This window comes from Octopus sinensis, unplaced genomic scaffold (genome assembly GCF_006345805.1).
Source record: "Octopus sinensis unplaced genomic scaffold, ASM634580v1 Contig15734, whole genome shotgun sequence".
Lineage (NCBI taxonomy): Eukaryota > Metazoa > Mollusca > Cephalopoda > Octopoda > Octopodidae > Octopus > Octopus sinensis.
This window is the reverse complement of record NW_021833892.1, coordinates 132,378-148,791: the sequence shown is the minus strand read 5'-3', so window position 1 is coordinate 148,791 and position 16,414 is coordinate 132,378. Positions and strand designations below refer to the sequence as shown.

The 16,414-nt window shown below is 32.3% G+C and overlaps 1 protein-coding gene and 1 long non-coding RNA gene across 2 annotated transcripts; both read right to left on the bottom strand.

The window, feature by feature from the left end:
- Nucleotides 1-338: 338 nt before the first annotated feature.
- LOC115230536 lies at nt 339-1,906 on the bottom strand. The gene is made up of 2 exons (XM_029800690.1): nt 733-1,906; nt 339-616 (listed from the first exon to the last, which is right to left on the bottom strand). The coding sequence occupies exons 1-2, from the start codon at nt 1,904-1,906 to the stop codon at nt 339-341; spliced, it is 1,452 nt and encodes a 483-aa protein (XP_029656550.1).
- A 10,589-nt stretch (nt 1,907-12,495) lies between these two features.
- LOC115230524 lies at nt 12,496-12,989 on the bottom strand. The gene is made up of 3 exons (XR_003883439.1): nt 12,915-12,989; nt 12,664-12,882; nt 12,496-12,631 (listed from the first exon to the last, which is right to left on the bottom strand). It is a non-coding gene; the product is annotated as an uncharacterized LOC115230524 (long non-coding RNA).
- Nucleotides 12,990-16,414: the final 3,425 nt, after the last annotated feature.

The window sequence follows — 16,414 nt, the reverse complement described above, 5'->3', positions numbered from 1 at the left end:
GTTGAATTTGATAAGTTTTTCTTTTTTTCTTCATATTGTTCACCCCTTGCACACATGGTTTATACAAAGAAATAGCGAGGAAAAAATTATTTTAAAATTTTATCACAAAAATTTTAATTTCGTTTTAAAATATTCGTTAAATACTTAAATATTCACTAATGCAAAGAAAAAAAAATTTTATTTTTGAATTTATCTAAGGAAAAAACGTAAAAAACATATTTTGACTTTCGTAGAAAATGAATAATTTTGTTAACTTTTTCTGTTAAATGATAGTTACTGTAATTCACTATATTTGGTTAAGCCGTTTTAAAAATAATAACTTAATAGTTAATCAGAAACTAAGCAGATCTCACTCCAGCTCGCTGATATCCACTCCTTCTCTTGGAAGAAGAGTCTACTTCCAGCTGCCTCTTACTCCCCACTACCACATCTGATTCAACCATTGCATCTTCTTTAGCATTCATTGGGTCGTCTTCATTTTTGCATGCCATCTCCACATACCGGTTGGAAGCAGAAGCGTATTCTTCACCAGATACCTTCATTCCGTGCTTGTGTTCGATCATCATACTCTCGAGCGTTCTTTTCAGTACAACGGATTGGATGTATGTCCTCGTTCCTGCTTCAATAGATATTTCTTCATATAATTTTTGAAGCATTTCGAGACAACTCCATCCCATGTCATAACCACAGGAATTATTTTTACTTGACAGCTATACAGAAGCGAAAGCTCACTTGCCAATAGGTCATACTTGTGACACTTTTCAACCTCCACTTGCTTGAGGCGATCCTGTGAAGTAATACCCACTTCAATTAGATTTATTTCGTTTCTGACTTTGTCGTGGACAAAGATATCTGGCTTGTTATATTCTACTTTTGTTTCGGTGAGGATTGTAGAATCAACCCTGATTTCAACTTTTCCCGTCGACAGTGTTGACTGAACAGAATGTCCCTTCAATCGTCTTGCTTTTTTGAGTCCATACATTCGGCACAAGTTAAGGTGAATACACTTCACAACTTCGTTGTGTCTCCGGAGATAATCACTGTTGAGCATTTTACCACACTGAGTAGCCATGTGGTCAACAGTTTTCTTGCTTTTCTTACAATGATTGCATAATGAGTCAGCGGATGCAAAGAACAAGTTTCGATCTTGCAAAAGACAATACAATGCTTCGCTTCGTGGCCCATTATTTCCATTAGATAGCCATTCTGAGGATGCAGGTAAATCAACATTAGGTTCATCCACACATTTGAAAAGCACAGAATGTAGTGCTTTAGAACTAATTTTCTTTTGTAAATATTGTATCTGACTGGACTTTAGAGACTCCATAGTAATACTCTTCTTATCAATAATTGCATATTTGGAGGATAGAAATCCTGCGATCATAGCCAAATGCCATTTATTCATTTTAATTACACGCAGAATCCCCGCCCTCCGTAAGCATATAGTTGACATATTTTCCAGACTCGTAAGGAACTGAAAGAGCATTAGTTCACTTTTGAAAGTAACTGATGAAAGCCCTCTTCCAAGAGCCTTCCGGTTTAAATACAGTCTCTCTTTATTTGCAGGTTTGAGATGTAATCTGAGCGACGTAAGCAATTGCCGTATTTGTCTGTCAATATCATCAAATTCAGAAGGTTCAATATTGATTAGCCCAATATAATAATTATATAGTGACAATGCATATTCATTTATAGCACGAAACAGATTCACAGAGTTGAGTTTTGTTTTCGATAGCATAGTTATCCTCTTCTTAACATTCTCAAAGATAGAGTCCATAACTCTATTCTTAAGAACATTGCTTCCACCATCTTCAAGTACACCCAAATACCGATATCCATTGATTCCGTCAATAGTCTTACAACATGATAATGATTCCAAATTAGACGCTGATTTTTCTGAATTCATCTCCAAACCAACAATTTTAAAAAATCCGTTAACAGCTTCCATCATTTTGAGTAAAGTGTCTTGTTTGAGAGCAAATATTTTAGATTTTTAGATCGTCAATAAATAGCAAATGATTAGTAGAATATGTTAACATATTGGGATCTTCCTGGTTAATTTCAAGTTTTGGAAACACGGAATTAAGGATCCTGCTTAGAGGATCTAATACCATAACAAATAGTAAAGGAGACAATGAGTCTCCCTGTAAAATTCCTCGGTTTAACTTCACTGATCCAATTCTTCTACCTTCCATATGCAGCTTTACTGCCCACTTCTTAACTACGCTCTTCACAAAGTTTACGATCCAAAGCGGGATTCCAGAACAATCCAAAACGTGAAACAAAAAATCATGATCAACTGAGTCATATGCTTTTTTTCACATCGACCCAAGCAGAATAAAGGCCATTCCCGTACTCCTTGTTCAAACATTGGTTAATGAGAGCTTGCTCCTTGGCGCCTTGACAATACTTCCTCGTTCCAAGTTGGTTGTCTGAAATTAGGCCAAATGCCTCGACAAAATCAGCCAGTTTTACATTAACACATTTGGTGACAAGTTTATACAATGTCGGCATACACGTTATAGGACGTAAGTCCTTCGGGGTCTCACAATCATCTTTTTTAGGAATCAAATATGTTATTCCAGTGTAAAACCAACTTTCAGGCATGTACTCTCCATTAATTATTCGGGTTATCTCGTGACACAGAAATCCATGTAATGACTCCATCTTCTTAATGAAAAAGTTATATATCCCATCACATCCACATGCCTTCCAGTCAGGAAGATACTTAATAACATTTCCAAAAAACTCTTCCGTAAACTCTGGAAGCATATGTTCAGCACAAGTAGTTCGTTTTCCAACAACGTCATAAGATTGAGGCCTCTCATTTCTCTCGCTCCAGACTTTTTGCCAAAAAGAGACACATTCTTCATCATCAAATCCATACAGCGTCACTTCCTCTTTCTTTGTTAAGTCTCGATAGAATCTTTTCGATTTAATTCAAAGCACTGATTATCCTTACGAAATTGCTTCCTTGAATTATGAACTTCTATTTTCTTATTGTTAATCCTAATCAGGTCTTGCAATAATATCTGAATCCTCGACAGCTCACCTTTCTTAGTTTTCTTATACCCATAGCGACAGAGAACATCCATTACCTTTTGCTTTTCAGATGGAGGTAGTGTTTGATTGGAATGGGAATTAACAATTTCCAATTCTGCAGATAATTTTGAAATTTTCTTTTCAATATTTTCTACCCATGTGCTCTGTGCTTTGTCTCTCATGGTTAGAGATAAATACGCACATTGAGCAGCATATAGAATATCAGAAATGCTATTGATATCATTAGGATGATTATCTTTCGTAATATAATATATCGCCGAATTCAATCCTGTCAATATATCAGTTTTCAAATATTTATTTTGAATTTTTGGAGTTGGTTTACGTGAATCCCTTGGAATCGATTCAATATTCTTAATTTGTATATTCAACTCTTCTAGACACTTTCTAAAAGTGGAAATTTCTGAGCTCTCAAGAAATTGCTTCTGATGGCAATTGCTTCCATAATTATTATCCACTCTCATTGGTTTAACCATTCCTTTGAGTTGACTGAGACTTGCACTCTTCGAGAATTTGTTAATTAAACTTCTCACGGATAAGGTTCCATCCACCTCTTGGTATCCTCCCAATTCTTTGCTTCGTGGCATAAACAATCTGAGACACCCACTCAGCTTCAGAAACACAAATAGCATCATCGATAATGGCCGAAAGGGAATGCAAGTTAGTTGGGATAGTAGGATTCCCAGCAATTGGATTGTCATGAATACTAGTCCTTGTGCTGTTATCCAGCCCCAGAGACGACACTCCTGCACTTGTTATGTTATTTTTATCCTTTTTCGCAGGAAGGCCCTAGGATTCGATTTCCTCATATCATTAGGAACGGACATGCACAACACCACAAAACTACATGCCAACACCATAACAACTAATTCATTATATATATTAATTTATTTAATATGTCAATGTGAGCGCAGGAGCGCCACTCAATTTCTAGATTCCGATCAATCAACAATCTATAAATTGACAAATACGAGGAATTGAATGGAAAGTTTTTTGTAAGCAAATCAGAGACTTAGTGAAAAGGTTGGACGAGGTTAAACGAGACGACTGCAAGGACAGTCGAGCTCTACGGCTGGTATTTGGGTTTAAATATATTCGATAACAAAATTTAAAATCGATGCCAAAGCAGAATGAGCTTTAAAACCGATTTCATAAATCAAAATAATATTTTAAAATTTATAATGGATATTTTAGAATAATGAGAAAAAATCTAATGCTTCATAATTTATTAAAATGTCAAAACAGAATCTTCTGAAGGAGCAAGCCTGTCTGCACAGTTCATTTTTGATTAGAAGACCTAATTAGAGATTAAAACGAAAAAAATAGCAATGAGATCTGTAAATTATTACCCCCCTCACAACCTAAACCAATTAGCGTTCAGTATTCATTGATTTTACTTTTTCTATTAAGGTCTACTTATAAATTTTTTATGGGATTCAATGGAAAACTTAAGTTATTTCAATTTAATTTTAAATCATGTTAAAATTTTAAATAATTTAATAAATATATTGTTGATGACAGGCTTGTTAGCTGTCAAAGTCGCGTCTAGCGCTCGGTCGCGCGCTGCGCTCGCGACATAATAAATTACAACTTTAAACTAAACGTTCAAAAAACTAAAATTTAGATAATTTAGATCAGCGGTTCTCAACCTTTTTTAGACTGGGGACCACTTTTGCACTATAAAATTTTGTGGGGACCACCTTAAATAAAATAAACATTTTTTAGTATTAGCGCACAATTTTTGGCCTCGTCAGGGCCAGGTTTAGACATGTTCGAATATTTATTATAAAAATAACATGAACATTATGAAAATAACGGAAAATTTAATAGTAATTTAGTGAGATTTCTGATCTTGTTTGCTCAGAATAATTTTATTTATATCAGGCTCTATGTTCGACAAAGCTACTCGCATATCATCTTGTACCCGTAGTTTTAGATATAAATTAAAATTACAGCATATGATGCTTCTAATCTCGGTTTATCTTGAAATTTATTAAACCACTCAAGCTTTGGCTGTGAATCAAACTTCGTTCTTTTGACTTTAAAATATTCATGTGAGGAAGAATTTTCTGGGTGTACAGACTCTTTGTGGCGCCTAAGTTGAGAAGGTTTCAGTGAATTGTTTCCCAAAATTTTATGGCAAATCATGCATTTTGCCTTTATTTCATTATTTGGGCAATGAATTTAGTGAATCCAATTGTACGTAAGAATCCGACCAAAGACGACGATTCTTGTTAACCATAACTAGAGATGATAAACCACGCTAATCAAATCAGATTAATTTCAATGTTTTGATTTATACTTAATTGTACATTAGTTTTTAAATTAATATATTGTTATTTTTCGAAAATTCCTGGGACCACTAAAAATTTTCTGGGGACCACGATTGAGAACCGCTTGATTAATTTCAATGTTTTGATTTATACTTAATTGTACAATTAGTTTTAACTTTTAATATTTTTTTATTTTTGAAATTCCTGGGACCACTAAAAATTTTCTGGGGACCACGGTTGAGAACCGCTGATTTAGATAATCAAACTATTTTAATTAATTATAAATTTTAACAATTTTTATATATTATTATGAGTTTTTATTTATCATAATTTATTTTAATTTGGACAGCCTATTTTTATTAATAAAAATACATTATACCAGCAGCCGTTAAAATGGTTGATCATATGTATTCTGCTTCAAGCAATCCTGACGATTGTTCAGTACTTGTATATTTACATAATAAAACTTACTAGCTACCTGTGTGGCTTTTAGTACTGCCTACATGCCAGATATAGAAAAGAGAAAATATCATTTTTTATTCTTCGATTTTGAAGAAGGAAATTTCTGGAAAGTAAATCCCGAAGATCCTAAATTTCGTCGATTCATCAATTATAAAGAATTCAAACAATTCTATAATGTAATTTCACTGTAATGTATATATTCATTAGACTGTCCCAGTATTCAATGAATTCTATGGTCGCTTCGAATTCTATTTAAACGATCAGACTTTTATCACAAATTTCGTTTTTGAACTTGAAAAACCGTCCAAAAAATTAACCAAAAAAGAACGAGCCAAATACGAAATTGTTTATCGATGCGAATAATGTTTTCGTTCCTTAAAAAATTCTTTATTTGGTTATTTTAGACTAATTTTTGTAGTTAGTTCTTTAAAATTATTTTTGGGAAATATCAAAAAAAATAGTTAATCAATATAGGTAGGAACTAACATCAAAATGTGGAACTAAGTAGTTAATTTGAAATTAAAATCATTTTTTATGGCAAAAAATTTCAGCACACATAAAAAATAAGAAAAACTCGAACAATTAATTTCAGCTTCATTCGTACAATTAACTTATAAGAATTGAATTTTGGATAGTCAGAACCGTGTCTCATTAAAATATGACGTCAGGTTTACTTTCTTCATCTTCATTGCCTGACTTTTCAGAGAACAGTGCTCGGGATCTTTGGAAGCTACTATTAATACAATAATTACTAGATGTCTGTCTGTAGATGTCTTTCCAATAATTACTGGCTTTCCATATGATAGTTAATTAAGCAAAAAACTAGACACGAATTAGTTCGGACCAGTGTTTGTTTAATGTTTGGTATACAAATGTGTCATTTTTCGCTACCATTGTTGAAAGCAATTTTACGTTAGCGAACCGATGGTCTCTCTGTCAAAAGCGTAAGGGAAAACCTTCGAACTCGTCTTTTAATGACAGTAAAAAAGGCTCTTGGGTCTATTGGTTTTCCGTCGATACTGAACATAACAGTCAGGGACGAATTCTCAACCATTTGGTTTACCAATCTGTTGACAGGATCGAGTAATGCAAGGTCTTAAGTGAATCAGAGTGGCAGACTTGTTCTAGAATTTGTTGAACATTTGTGCGTTTTAATTTTATAAATATTTTGGCTCTGTTTGCTTATATGTTTTTGTTCAGAATCTGATTCACTGTCATTCTTCAGAAGCTGAGACTGTTTGGTATTTCTCAACTAGGGATGATTTCTAACCTTTGGGATTTTCAGTGGGTAGTTCAAAGTCTAAGTTTACAAATTTTTCTGTCATTGGATTATCCATTAGTCTATTTGTTTGGGATATGCACAGTATTGTTCTCAGGATTGTTCTTTATATCATATACTCAAATTAAATATCAGCCTTTTAACTAGTGCATCCAATTCATTCTTGCTGAGAAATTTCTGTCTTTGTTAGATGTTTGATTCAATTCATTTATTATTTGAATTTTCTTCTTTAAAGACAATTCGCAACGTGATCGTTCTTTTTGTGAGCCATCATCTTTTAGTTTTTCATTTTCTACAGAGTTCTTTGCCTTATCGTTCTTCGCAATTCAAGATTAAATACAATTAATAAGATTAGATCAAAGATTGATGTCAGAAGACTAGTTTATGATAAAAGAAAATTCAAGTTGGGATCACAAATACGGCCTGTATTCTGAATAGAGTCATCCGGTATATTAAAAATAAGTATTGGTAATAGCCTATGAGGCCTATAATGTAAATCGGGACCAGACGCTTAGTCTGGCTTTAAGAAAATTCTAATACACCAAAGAGTCGGTTTATAAGGGTTTTACTTTATATTGGAAACTCGTCAGTCGAATAAGGAACTCAGACAGGCAGTCGTGTTGAATAAAACACTGGAGAGTATGATGATCGAGCACAGAGATGTGATCAAAATTACTGAATATAAATTCAGACACTAGCCTCATAATTGAAATAAGTCATTCGTATAAAGATAATATGGAAAATGAGGAAAATGAGTCATAACTGATTTGGAGACAAATTATAAATGAATGGCCTTAGTTTTTACTTCCTCTTAAAGATCGATATTAATTTCCAGCTGGTAACATGCTAATTAATAAGTTTTAAATTAACTAATTAAAATTGAGTTGCATTATGCAATCTCATCGGTAATGAAAAACATGTGCAGCATAATAGGTCAAATCCCTGAAAGCTTTTTTACATTTAGTTCTATTCTATCTCCATCTCCATCTTTAAAACTCTTCAAAATTGTAACATTCATAAAGAAATTATAAATTTTCGTGGTAAAGGTTAGAAATTAAATTAATAAACTATTTAAATTGATTGTTGTATTAATTTATTCTTTTTCGTTTTGAGCAAATTTCTTAGCTCTCTAACTGTAATAATAGAAATAATTTTAATTTTCTAATATCAAATTTAATTTCTTTGAAAATTGAAAAGAAAATCTGTCAATTTATTAAATCTCACTACAGTCCGACCTCGATTTGGAACAGACCCGGGGCTGGAACACCTCAGTTTTTGGAACAACCTCAGTTTTTGGAACACTTTGTAGGATCTCTGCTAGAATAAATAATTCCTTTTAAATGAAAACCTCGATTTGGAACAAATTTGTTATTATTTATTTCTAGTCATTAAAAAAATTAATTAATTTGGATTAAAAAAAACTCCACGCTAAATCATTATGGGTCTCAGTTACGAGAAAAAGGTTGAAATTGCTCGACAACTAAAAGTCATTCACACAGAGTACTTGCTCAAAAATATGAAACGAGCATTGGCACAATTGCTCGAATAAAAAAACGATTACGCCGCAAATAACCTGTTGGGAACATTATTCCAAATTTTCGGACTGAAACAAAAACTGACGATATTTTTAAAACATTGGATAGTAAAGTTCTCGACGTTCTTAAACAATTACGGCTCCAAAATATTCAAGTTTCAGGTCCTCTTATCAAAAAAATTGATAATTTTACTTTTCTCAGATTGTTTTAAGGTTTGAAAATTGCGCGTAAATTGAACATTACAAGCTTTAAAGCATCGATGGTTGGTTAATGAATTTTTAAAAAAGACATGAACTCAAATCAAAAATCCTTAGCAGCGAAAAAACTCATGTAATCGTGATGGAATTCAATCTTTTAAAAGTTTTCCATGAAAAAATTGATCAATTTGGAAAAAAATAATATCTTTAACATTGATGAAACTTGTCTTTTATAAAAAAGACCCCAAAAAAATCATTCGTACAAAAAAAATAAAAAAGCGTCAGGGTCTAAAATAAATAAGGAAAAAATTTCTTTTCTCTTTTGCTGCAGTTATTGAGGCCAAAAATTGATCCTTTAATAATCGGGAAATTTAAAAATCCCAGATGTTTCAGAAATTTTAACCCTGAGGATTATGGTGCTATGTACTCATCTTCCAAAAATGCCTGGATGACAAGAGATATTTTTATTCAATGGTTATTCTTAGTGAATGACGAATGAAAATGGAAAGACGAAAAATTTCAATAATTCTTGATAACGCTTGGTGTCATGAAAATAAATCGCTCTCAAATATCGAATTGCTGTTTTTACCCAAAAATACACTTCAATTCTCAACCATTGGATAATGGGATAATCAAAGCTTTTAAAGATAATTATTCGAAGGCGTTAATTGAATTTATTTGTTGTATAGATGAAGAAGATTTTTACTGCGACTTACTTAAAAAAATTAATTTACGCCAATCATTGATAATAGTATCGAAATCGTGGCAAAATGTATCCTCCGAAATAATTACAAATTGTTTGGATAATACTTCGGCAATGAAATATTTGTTGTTTCTGATAATCTGATTAAATTTATATTGATATTAATTTTTTGACAAAACCTCATTTTTTGAACACTTAGTGTTCCAATTCAAGGTCGGACTGTACCAATATTCACCAAACCCTACTTAAAGTCAAAATTTGGAAAAAATATTATATATCACAAACTTTCAAAGTTAATAATAATTTTGATTCCTTAAAATTGTATTAAGGCATAATTCGAATTTGAAAAAAATCAGCTATAAAGTTAAAAAAATTAATTGGAAAAGATTTGGTAAATCGAAATCACTATATGACGTTAATTCGCACTAATCAAGAAATTAACACAATTCACGTTTCTACATTTTTTATCTTATTGAATTCTATAATGTTAGAGGAACTACTTTATACGCCATAACGAAGTCGTCAAATGCTTGCATTTACATCTATGTCTCCAATATGGAATTAAAAAGTCAAAAAATTAAAAACTCATTCAGTCCAATCTGTTATCACCAATGAATTTGTGGAAATCCGAGTCGATGAAAGCCTCCCGACTGATAATGCAATCCCGAATAACAAGCCAACATATTTGTTCATGACAAACTGAGCAACACAATTACTCTTATCGAGGTGGGGATCACTTCATAAAATTGTCTCAAGCAGGTTGAAGTGGAAAAGTTCCACAAATAAGACTTGGCGTGAAGGACAGGGTGAAGGCATACATTCAGACACTGGTGTTGCGGAAGACCTTAGAAAGCATGCAAGCCGAGATAAGGCCTGCTGAAGAGGTAGCCCCTGAATCTAGACTGCGCGTTGAGATGAATCTGCCCATCCGTGCACTGAACATGGGCCCTAAGAAGGTGAGGTTGATGGAATAAAACACTACAAATAACGAAAACGGAAACTGACTATTAATTATCTAACTGAATTAATTGGATTTAGAGGAACTTAACTGGATTTTAGAGGAACTTAACTTGTTTCCTCAAATCAGTAATATTGGAATTTTTTTAAATTGATAATTTCAAGATTATTAAAATCCCGCTGGGCGTGAAACACTCCCTAATTAAATTAGCATGATTCACGTTATTTTCTAATTAGCTGGAATTAGTATAAAAAGCTTTATTTTCGTTACGGACCGACAACTTTTAGGGGTTGCAAAATGGAAAAGAATACGTTTTAATATTAAATGTATTTCAAGAACCTGAACATTTTATTGAACTTATATTTTATTTATTTAGTATATGTATCATTTTTTGTATCCAAACAAATCTTTTTGAAGAAAATTATATTAAATTTCAAGTTTATTTATTCAAATTATTTATCACTACTCACTATTTTTATGTTTATTTGGTCTTCAAATCTTTTTTAACCAAACAAATCGATTTGAAAACAAATATAAAAATTAATAAACATTATTAACAGTGAATAGTGAATTTTTATATGATTTGATTTGTTTTTTGTGCACATACTGAATCTTATTGATTCTTTGTTAATGAAATCAAGATACACTGAAATTTTTATTGCATTTCTATTTTATTTATTCCTTAAAAATTTATTTATCACTGATACGGATCAACTTGCTTGCACTCAGAATACTAACTAGTTACTTGTCGTTTAGCAATTTTTTGCTAAAAAAGGTAATACTATCTCAGCTTACATCGTTTTGATAAAGCATCCCTAACATTAGATAGCAAATTATCTTCAAGTAAGCGAAAGTTCGTGGATTTTTCTAAAAATCTTATTATTTGCAAACTTTTAAATACCACGAAATAATATTATTTCGCAAAATTGCAGAACATTTTTGTATTAATTCAAATCGTTGATTACATTAGCAAATCTCATGTTGAGAATAATCTAAAAACGTTAATTGAACATATAAATGAATTTTCTTAAATTAAAATAACGTAATTAACGTTTCAGTATATCCGCGTGACACTCATTTAATTAATTACTTCCACATTACAGGATATTATGAAACTATTTGACCACAATAAATCGTTAAAGTGACATCTTTATTATAATATTACCTCTTCAAAAATTATACAATTACATAAATTTCTTACAGATTTCAATTTCTTTGGAATTTCAAATAACTCTATTAATACCAGTGATAAATAAAAAACAAATTTTAACAAACAAATAAAATTTCTGTCTTTTATTTACAATTTTAAAACAATTCTCAATTTAACTGCCACTTCAGATCCAATAAAACAATAATCAAACTGATTTCTTTTAGTTCAAAAGACACATTTTTACAGTAAAGAATGATAAAAATAGAAAAAATATTTTGAAAAACTAGAACTATTTTAAACGTTAGAATTTGAAGAGCTCGAAGAATAATTAAAAAGTTTCGAGCCAACTCCCACATCATTTTGTATAGCATTTTGCAACACCGATTCATCAATTTCAGGAATAACTTTCTCTTCCTCGACATTAGGTAATGGCTGAGGTATCGTAGAAGGTTTCTCCGTTTTGACAGTAGGTGTAATTTTCCACTTTTTCCCACTATGAGGAGACTGGTTTTTATTCAGAGGACTCCGACATTCCTTGCTGTCCATTTAATTGAAAATAAAATACAAAGTGTTGGATTTTATAGTTCTTTCTGAATGAATATTGGAACTCATCATGGTAGAAGCCCTCGCTTGTTGGGTGATTCTTGCTGAAGACAAAACAGACTTGGACAGACTGGCAGCCTTTTTAACCAAACGGGAACAAGAATTTGTCATAATAGTCAGAATCCCTAAAATATTAACACTTATGACCTCGACGCGACATTTTATTGGGTATTAGCATAGAAAGATCTACCATTCCAATGAGTTTCCAGTCCTTTATGAGTCTCTCGACTACCCTTCCCTCACACTAACAATATTGGCCACTACTTTACCCTGAGAGTCTCTCGAAATGAATTTGTTAACTTCGCTTTTGATTCAATTACAGTAGGAAGTACAACTGACGCCAAATTATAGCAATTCATTTTATTATATGCACTTTTTTCGGATACATAGTGAAGACAACTCATCGAATATCTACCAAAAATATACAAAAAAACAAAAATAACCTAAGAAATGAAATCACTTCGATCGGAAAAAGCAACAAAAGTATAAAGATAAGATTCGAATCACCCAAAGGGGACATTTCGTCGTCAAGTTGGCAACGATGGATAGCAGAATTCCAAATCAAACTAATCAATGGTCCCCCAAATGCTCCAAGAAATTTAAGGAATACTCCACTGGCTTCATATGGACCACTACCTTCGATCCAATTCTCATTCCCGATTCTGTTCTATATTATAAAGGACATTTTCTCAACTAAAAGATCTTCCATTTTTCCCACTCCGGGAGAAATCCGGAATATTCCAACATGCCGGCACTGAGTTTTTAAGAAATCGACAATTTCAATTAATATTCTGGAAGATTAGAATTTTTGTTTTTTACGATGGGACAAATCCGAAATCTTTTACAAAGACGGACTCAACGTCAGAAAATTGCAGAGTTTTTGATTTTATTCGTTCCCCAAGTGAACGTGAGTCCTCATTAGAGTCCCGAGACTGAAATATAGTTGGTGTTTTTACTTTTTTTTGATTGTAGTGACGGTTATACTCTGAATGGGATGGAACGGGAATTGAGTAACTTTGCAAGAAATTGCGAGCAGTGGTTTGAATTTGAGATGGATTTGAACTGTTTACTATATCTTCCATTTATTCTAAAGGGTAAATTATTTTATTGGTGATTGGACAGTTTTTATATTAAATGATGTTATTTAATAACTTACGCAACCACGAAATATTTTATTGAATGGCGCTCTGTGTTTTAAAAATTTTTAATGTTAATTTAAAATTAAAAAATTTTGAAAAAAATAAATTTTTAATTAATTTTCAATTTTTAATAAATCTATACTTATTTTATTAAAAACTCTAACAAAATCTTATTCAATTTATACAAATCTTACTTATTAGGTTAGTGACATAAAAATTGATTATATTTATACAAATTGTTACAAAATAATTTTTTTGGATATGTACATATTGGATTATTAACAAAAATATCCATTTGGGATTGATGTTTTCTAATAATTCCCCTATTAAGTCATCAATTCTCTCGAGATCAATGCTAAGGGATTTGTTAAACCGAAAGTTTCCAGGAAAAAAGGCACACTCTGGACACGAGATTTGTCCTCCCTTTCACCAGAAATAAAAGTCGATGGGTCGGAAAAAGGTCTCATCCCTTCACGTCAGGTTCAGTCTATGCAGTAAACAGAGATTAATTCTGAATGAGTTTTTGGCTTGACAAAATGACGCAATTGACAAGGGAATCATTCGTTTGTAGAGAAGAGGAGTCAGGTGGTGAATGAGGCAGACTTTAATTTCTCGAAGGACAATGGGGAGATTTCCTACCAGTTCTTTTATTTCGATTTGTTTGCAAGAGGTTGAAATCGATGATAAGTGATCTTGAAAACCAGAAACATGAATTAACATTTCAATATTAATTCTTTTAATATTGAATTTTTACACATAAATAAATTTGTCTGAACATATACTTAAAATATAATTACAAAATCATGCTTTTATCATATGAAGAATTAAAGAATACATAAAAACAAGACGATAATATCTAAATAATTACGTGCTTCTATTTCCTAATAGACATAATTTAATCGCATTATACTAAATTAAAATGTGTTAGATAAAACGTGAATTAATTAATTTCCACTAAAAATTCAATTTGTCATTTCAAGAGGTACCACAAATTTATAAATATAAAAGTGCCACTTCACGTGTCAAAACAAATTAATTCGAAAAATCACACAAAACTTTGTAATTAAAACATATAACTAACCTATTAAAATAAATCATAGAAAAAGAAAATAAATAAGAAAGGAAATAATTAAAGTTTAATCCTCATCTTTTGGAAGAGAAGCATTCTCGGCAGCCTAAAAAAAGATAAAAAAACCAACCTCCATTTCTTTTTCGAATTTTTTAACAGCCAAAATGTCAACCGTAAGGATAGGCGGATAAACCGGGGCAGCCATCGCCAGTTCCAGTCCTTCGTCTCCGGTCAAAATTCGCATAAAAAGAAGAAATGGTTTTTCTATCTGAAAATTACTTTTCGCCGAAATGTCAAAATACTAAAAACTTGAAAATCAAATAAAAAACAGTCAATTTGTATTTCCGGTGAAAAGTCATGTTTTTAGGCTTCACTTTCCGCTCTTTTAGGTCTGCCTTGTTTCCGCAAACTACGACTGGAATGTCGGGACACACGTGGATAAAATCACGGTACCAATTTTCCAGGCTCTTGTAGCTTATTCTTGAACTGACATCAAACATTAGTATAGCACAATTGCCTAAAATTTTATTGTTTTGGGAAACAATTTAAGTAGTGTCCTCGGCGAAGTGGACCGACTTTTTCCTGGCCTGCTGTGTCCCAAATGTTGAATCTGAATTTCCCGCGATTTGTGTAAAATATGATAGGGGTTATTTCGACTCCAATTGTTGCTGGAAATTTACATCGAAAATGGCAATACGGTTGTAGTTTTTTTCGTATTTGCCTGTTTTATGACGACCAACAAATGTTGTTTTCCCTGTTCCGCCATCACCAATTACAACCAGCTATTTTTTCTTATTAAAATAAAAGATTTAGACACCTTAAAAGTTGCAACACATTCAGGCTTAATTGTCATTACAAATCCGCCAATCAATTGTTTATTATAGTAAATTTAAAAAATAGTATTATAATTTTTCGGAATATTTAAATGAAATTAATAATTAATCACTCAAAGAATAAGATAAGTTTATTTTTGCAAAGAGATACCCGACAGAAAGTTAAGGGTCAGTATGAGGCCTTACTGATATTTTCTTTCGTAGATTTACGCCAAAGGCCACCTTGAGCGCTAATCTCCTTGTTTTTTCCAATAGTTTAATAATTCTTGTCTTGAAAGGGGACAAAATCTATCCTTCCAGCCCATACATCAGCACAGGAAAAAAAACTACCGGGAAATTGAATCGAAAGTAGGCAAAATTTAATAAAACACAAGATCATTTGTGTACGCCGTTTTTTCCTTAGAATAATGTCTTCGTCACACATTCCATTTTCAGAAAATTGAACTCCCAGGTATAAAAACGATTTGGTCTTCCGAATAAAGTCTATCGTGTATGGTAAAATTTTTGCACTTCTTGCTGATACTCCAGTGAGCGTGCACTTTTCAATTGACAGAGTCAAGTACTTCACTGCCATCCACTGTTTTATTTGCTCTAAATAGATTTTTAGTTTTATTTCCGATGTTCTCGGAAGGTTGCTTCGTCCGTAATAATAACGTTATCAGCATAAATAAGCACATTCGTTGAGATGCACACAGGTTTTGGAAAGTCTGCCATGTACACGTTAAACAATAATGGGCTGAGAACTGAGCTTTGAGGTACTTCTCTTTTTTGGAGAATGGCTTATGAATCTTGATCAAAATATTAGACAAAAGAGATCCTCCCATTCAAAAAATTCGCTAACCATCCAAGGGTTTCTGCATCGATGTCACAATTTTCAAGATTTTCCTGCAAGACTGAGTAACTTCGACACATCCAAGCAGATAATACTGGTCAATAAGACAGAACCCGTGCCTTAGATATTATCGAATTCAGTCGATATATGCAGTCAACACAGAACCGGCCCAGGCGAAAACCCCACTGATCGTGAGAGAGCCGGTGATTCTTCTCTATATGCAACACTAGCCTTATATAAATGATTTTCTCCATTATCTCTAATGTAGAGCAAACTATAGGCCTATTGCTCGAGGGTCCTTCTTTAGGTTTTCGAACCATT